Below are 4,708 nucleotides of genomic sequence, written 5' to 3'. Positions count from 1 at the left end.
CGCCGTGTGCACGCTTTGATGCGTGCTGTGGTCGCCGGAGTTTAGGTTAGAGGGTCCGTGATGTTCTGTGGGAGGTTTAATTTGGACCCCGATTAGTGCCCCAGGCCACGGCGTCTGTCGTTCGGCCACACATTTTCTTAATTTCTAGGGTTTGGAGCGCTGCTTAGTGGTAGATTTGTTGATTCCTTGGAACGGCGCGTCTTCGTGCTATCTATTCGCAAATGAAAGGTCGGTGTGTGGGTGTATACGAGTCGGGAGTGTGGTAGTTTGCAGCTGGGGCAGAAGAATTAGGCACTTGCCCACTTTAGCGTCATGTTTTAACACACAACTATTTTTGTCTTGCAGCTAGAAGCACCGGAGGGCTGAACAATATCAACGGTAGCTCTTCTGCTGCTGATTCAAATGACTTGCGTGCCAAGGTACCTTTTCTATTCTTTTCGGCTGCTTTTATTCACATTGCTTGTGGTAGTGCCACAAGCAATTGTAACTGTAGTTTCACATTTGTATGACATTACAGCCAACATTTGATACCCACTGCACGGTTATATAGACAGGATGGCCTCTGACCAGATTCAGATATACAAAATCCTGGAAACAGCATTCCAAACATAGCTAGTGTTTTTTTCCGACAATCTTGAGACCTGGGTAATTTCCTGTGGGTGTAGTGTATATGACTTAGAACGTAATGGTATTTTCGTTTCATAGTCTAACAGGCGAACTAAACTTGAGACAACTATTTCATATGTACTCCTACTATACATCCCTTCAGTAAAATACATTAGAAATATGTTAATTGCGGCTCTATTGTCTACTTGTATGTACTGTAATATCTATATTTTCTGGTATATGTGTGAAACCAGAAATCATTTTGTTGTGTAGAAGCTCTGGGGTACAAGCAGGGGCGGAGTTTAGTTAGGGCCCAACCGGGCCATGGCCCGCCCAGGATTTTTGCACATATTTTTTTACCCATGCTTGCTACGTTGCCCAGCCCACCACCTGGCTGCAGTTCACCATGCACACTTCGCATCCCCTTTACATGATCGATCCAGCCTGAACGCTCCATTTCCTCTCGCTCGAGTATTGAGCAGCGCAACAGAGGCACTAGGTCAACACAGTAACACTAGCAGGCTTGCCGCCGCACATACACAACAAGGAGCAGCTATCACCCACCAGGAACCCTACTCACATCAGTGCCACGAGGTCCAGCCCTCCAGCAGCAAGGCAGGAGGCAGTGTGCAAGACATCACATGCAATCTATTTTGTTTTCCAAAATTCCGGCTTAGCGATTTTCAAATTTGTTTACAAACAGTTTGGATTGCTTACCACATGTGTTACGTGGTAGCTTAGCGATTTTATTCCCTGATTTTATTCACTCGGTTGTTCATTGCATTTTAAAAATTGCAATGTAGGTATTAGTAGGTACCCATGTAATATCATATACTACTGCCTACGATGCAGAATTTTAAGAAAGCATTGTGCTCTCTTTAGTTTGGCCCGCCCAACATTTTCTTCGAAGCTCCGCCACTGGGTACAAGGTTGGAATTATGCGACTGCTCAGCTCAACATTTGAAATGTAGGATAACTGGGGTCATACTGTACTGATTTGGTTATTTCTGCGACTAATCAAATAAAAAGCTGTCAACTGCTTCATCTGACTGCTCTAACTAATTCACAATTAATGTGGTGTAACGCACATATCAGGGTACCACTATGCTGAGTAGCACTGATCCCCATTGTAGCAGTATATATGCATACATTTAGCTTATTTCCGCGTGGATGGTTTTTTAGAATAGGCATAGCCCTGTTTGTTTTGGATTCCGGGACCAAATTCAGCTTTGCCGGTGAAGCCTAATCTGGAATCTGAAACAAACATCTATTTGGAATCAGCTTTGCCAGTGAAGCTGAATCTGGATTTGGGCCATATTTTGTGCAATTTCCTGAAGCACCTCAAAGTGTACTATTTGGAATCAGCTTCGCCACTGAAGCGAATCCACAGGTGATTAAAATCCAAGCGAAGCTGAAACAAACAGGGCCATAGTCCAGGACCAAGGTGCCACATTGCGCTTGTTTGCATGTTCTGTGCAATCAATATATTCCACATGAGATGTTAGCCATACCATTTGTTGCATTTACATGTTTTGGCAACCTTAAAAGGGTCACATTGCGTGAAACATTTTCTCATCTTACACAAAATATGTCACAGTGGCCTTGTTTTTGGGGACTCCTATTTTGTTCATTCTGTGAATGTGATTCTCTCTTGATAGTGTGCCGATATAACAGAAGCAGAAATATTTCTGTACCAGAATACCAAAAGAACAACAAACCAGAAACTAGCAAACCTAATCAAGAGAGCAAAAACTTGAGCCAAAAAGAAGAAGAAATGAACTAGAAAGTTATCAAACTCGCTAGTTGCTTGGACGGTTGGACCGGAGGTTCTGCTTGACATATTTATGCATATGGATGATTGCACACTCTCTTTACGTCAATCAACCCATTTATTGCATCGTCGGCCCTGCTGAACACATTTTACCGCGTCAAATGACTTAGTGACTCTGTTTGATGTTTCCATTGTCTTCATGTTGCAGTTGGTATTGCTCGGAGATTCTGGTGTTGGAAAAAGCTGCATCGTTCTTCGGTTTGTCCGCGGTCAGTTCGATCCAACTTCCAAGGTGTGACTGAGCTGCAGATGAAAATGTTACTTTCACCTTCAATGCAATTCCCTCGCTCCATAAGCTCCATTGTTTAAGTTATTTGTAAATAATTTAGGTAACTGTTGGTGCATCATTTTTATCACAAACATTGGCGTTGGAGGATTCGACAATAGTGAAGTTTGAAATCTGGGATACTGCTGGACAAGAGAGGTACATATCTGGTGCTTTAGTTATCCTATATAATGTTAGGTAATAACATGTTGTTGATGAGGTGAAAAGCATTGTTTATGTTTTCTCCACAGTCTTAGTAATATGCCGCATGAAATTTTTACTTGGTTGCACCCACATGCATTTCTTTTTCAACCAATAAATCAGGACTAATGTGGGAACTTTTCAATTTCAGATATGCTGCCTTGGCACCTCTTTACTACAGAGGAGCTGCTGCTGCGGTTGTTGTCTATGACATAACTAGTCCAGAATCATTCAAGAAAGCACAATATTGGGTGAAGGTAAACTATGCTAAGTCTCTTTATTCTGATGTTTTGTGGATCGACTTTGTTGTTCTTTCCTTCAGTGCTGGATTTGTATATGTGCTCAAAACTCTACTGTAGTGAAGGTCTGTATTGTACTGTATGACTGCTGACTGCTGATAGACTAGAAGTATATTGGAGATTACCATCCACTATTTGAAGAATTACGACTTAACAACATTGCAAATGAGCATAATCGAAGCGCTTTCGATTTACTTCTGCGCACACCTGACAAATATTATTTTGTTGATTATAATAGAGTATCATAGAGTTGTGAATTCAGTTATGCTCCCCACTGTTTCTTTTTGGTTTGAGATTGAATTGTTTGTATTCGTAATTTCCTTTTCTATTCCGTATCCTGCAGGAACTTCAAAAACATGGTAGTCCTGGTATTGTCATGGTATTGGTTGGTAATAAAGCTGATCTACATGAAAGTCGAAGTGTACCTTCTCAGGTACTGTTTTACACTGCACGGTGAAGTTGGGATAAATACTTAATGTGCTGTAAAATTATCTGATGATGCTGTACACTTTCTGAAGGAGGCACAAGAGTATGCAGAGAAGAACAGCATGTTATTCATGGAGACGTCAGCAAAAACATCTGATAATATAAATCAAGTATTTGAGGTATGCCCTCTGAGGAGGCTATTTGGTTACACGTAATGCAGAAGAGGAAAAGAAACGAGTAAAGCTAGCACATAACAAACCCTACTGATTATTGCTAGTGGTATTCTAGCAAAATAATCAAGCTAGCAACATTACAAACCCTTGAATTCCTTGAATTTTTGAAGTTTCTTGTGAAACAAATCATTATCAATCATCAAATGGAAAGAAACTGCATCAGATCATCAATGTCAATCCATGTCCATCTCATTTTGATATGCTCGTTCTCAGTTGAATTTTGGCAAACAGTATGACACACATATTTTTCCAAATGATTCCCTTGTGTTAACTTTTCATTAAGCTTCATATGTGTACTTAATTTTTGTCGTCAACGCACACCTAATAATACTTTGTTCATGGGACAGGAAATCGCGAAGAGGTTGCCCAAGCCAACGGCGTCCTGATAAATAAATAGCTCTCGTGTACTATATTGAGATGGAATGACACGCTTACAAGTCTGTACCATGTAATGCATGTAAATGCCCGAGGTTAAACTGGGCATTTGATTGGAAATTGAGGATAATGTAAAGCTAGCTTATATTTCATTGTGTTAAGTGCAAGTATTGCGCAAATAAATGGTGTTAACTGTGGATAGATCTTTGTCTGGTTTATATGATCTGGAGATGGTCCATAGCCCGCCTAGCTGTGAAGTTGCTGTCCATAACTCCAGTATAAATATACCATCTCCATAGCCCGCGTAGCTGTGAAGTTGCTGCCCACAACTCCAGTATAAATATATTTAGTAGATCAACCAAGCATATCCATATTTGTTTTTCTTGTGGATCAGTAGATGTTATGGTTGCCTCAGGCACGCATGATTACACGAAAAGATGGTTTCGAAGTGTAACAAAATTACAGGGGTTTG

The 4,708-nt window shown here is 40.8% G+C and overlaps 1 protein-coding gene across 1 annotated transcript; it reads left to right on the top strand.

Moving 5' to 3' along the window:
• Positions 1-5: 5 nt before the first annotated feature.
• On the top strand, positions 6-4,479 carry LOC119292810 (ras-related protein RABF1-like; the record flags this gene model as incomplete). The annotated part of the gene is made up of 8 exons (XM_037571508.1): positions 6-45; positions 346-419; positions 2,586-2,669; positions 2,767-2,861; positions 3,055-3,160; positions 3,546-3,635; positions 3,721-3,807; positions 4,209-4,479. Coding segments are annotated over 8 exons (615 nt in total), but the record flags the coding sequence as incomplete, so codon positions are not given.
• Between the last annotated feature and the right edge of the window lie 229 nt (positions 4,480-4,708).

This window comes from Triticum dicoccoides, chromosome 4B (assembly GCF_002162155.2).
Source record: "Triticum dicoccoides isolate Atlit2015 ecotype Zavitan chromosome 4B, WEW_v2.0, whole genome shotgun sequence".
NCBI classification, from domain to species: Eukaryota; Viridiplantae; Streptophyta; class Magnoliopsida; order Poales; family Poaceae; genus Triticum; species Triticum dicoccoides.
The sequence above is the reverse complement of the archived record's forward strand: the minus strand, read 5'-3'. Positions and strand labels throughout refer to the sequence as shown.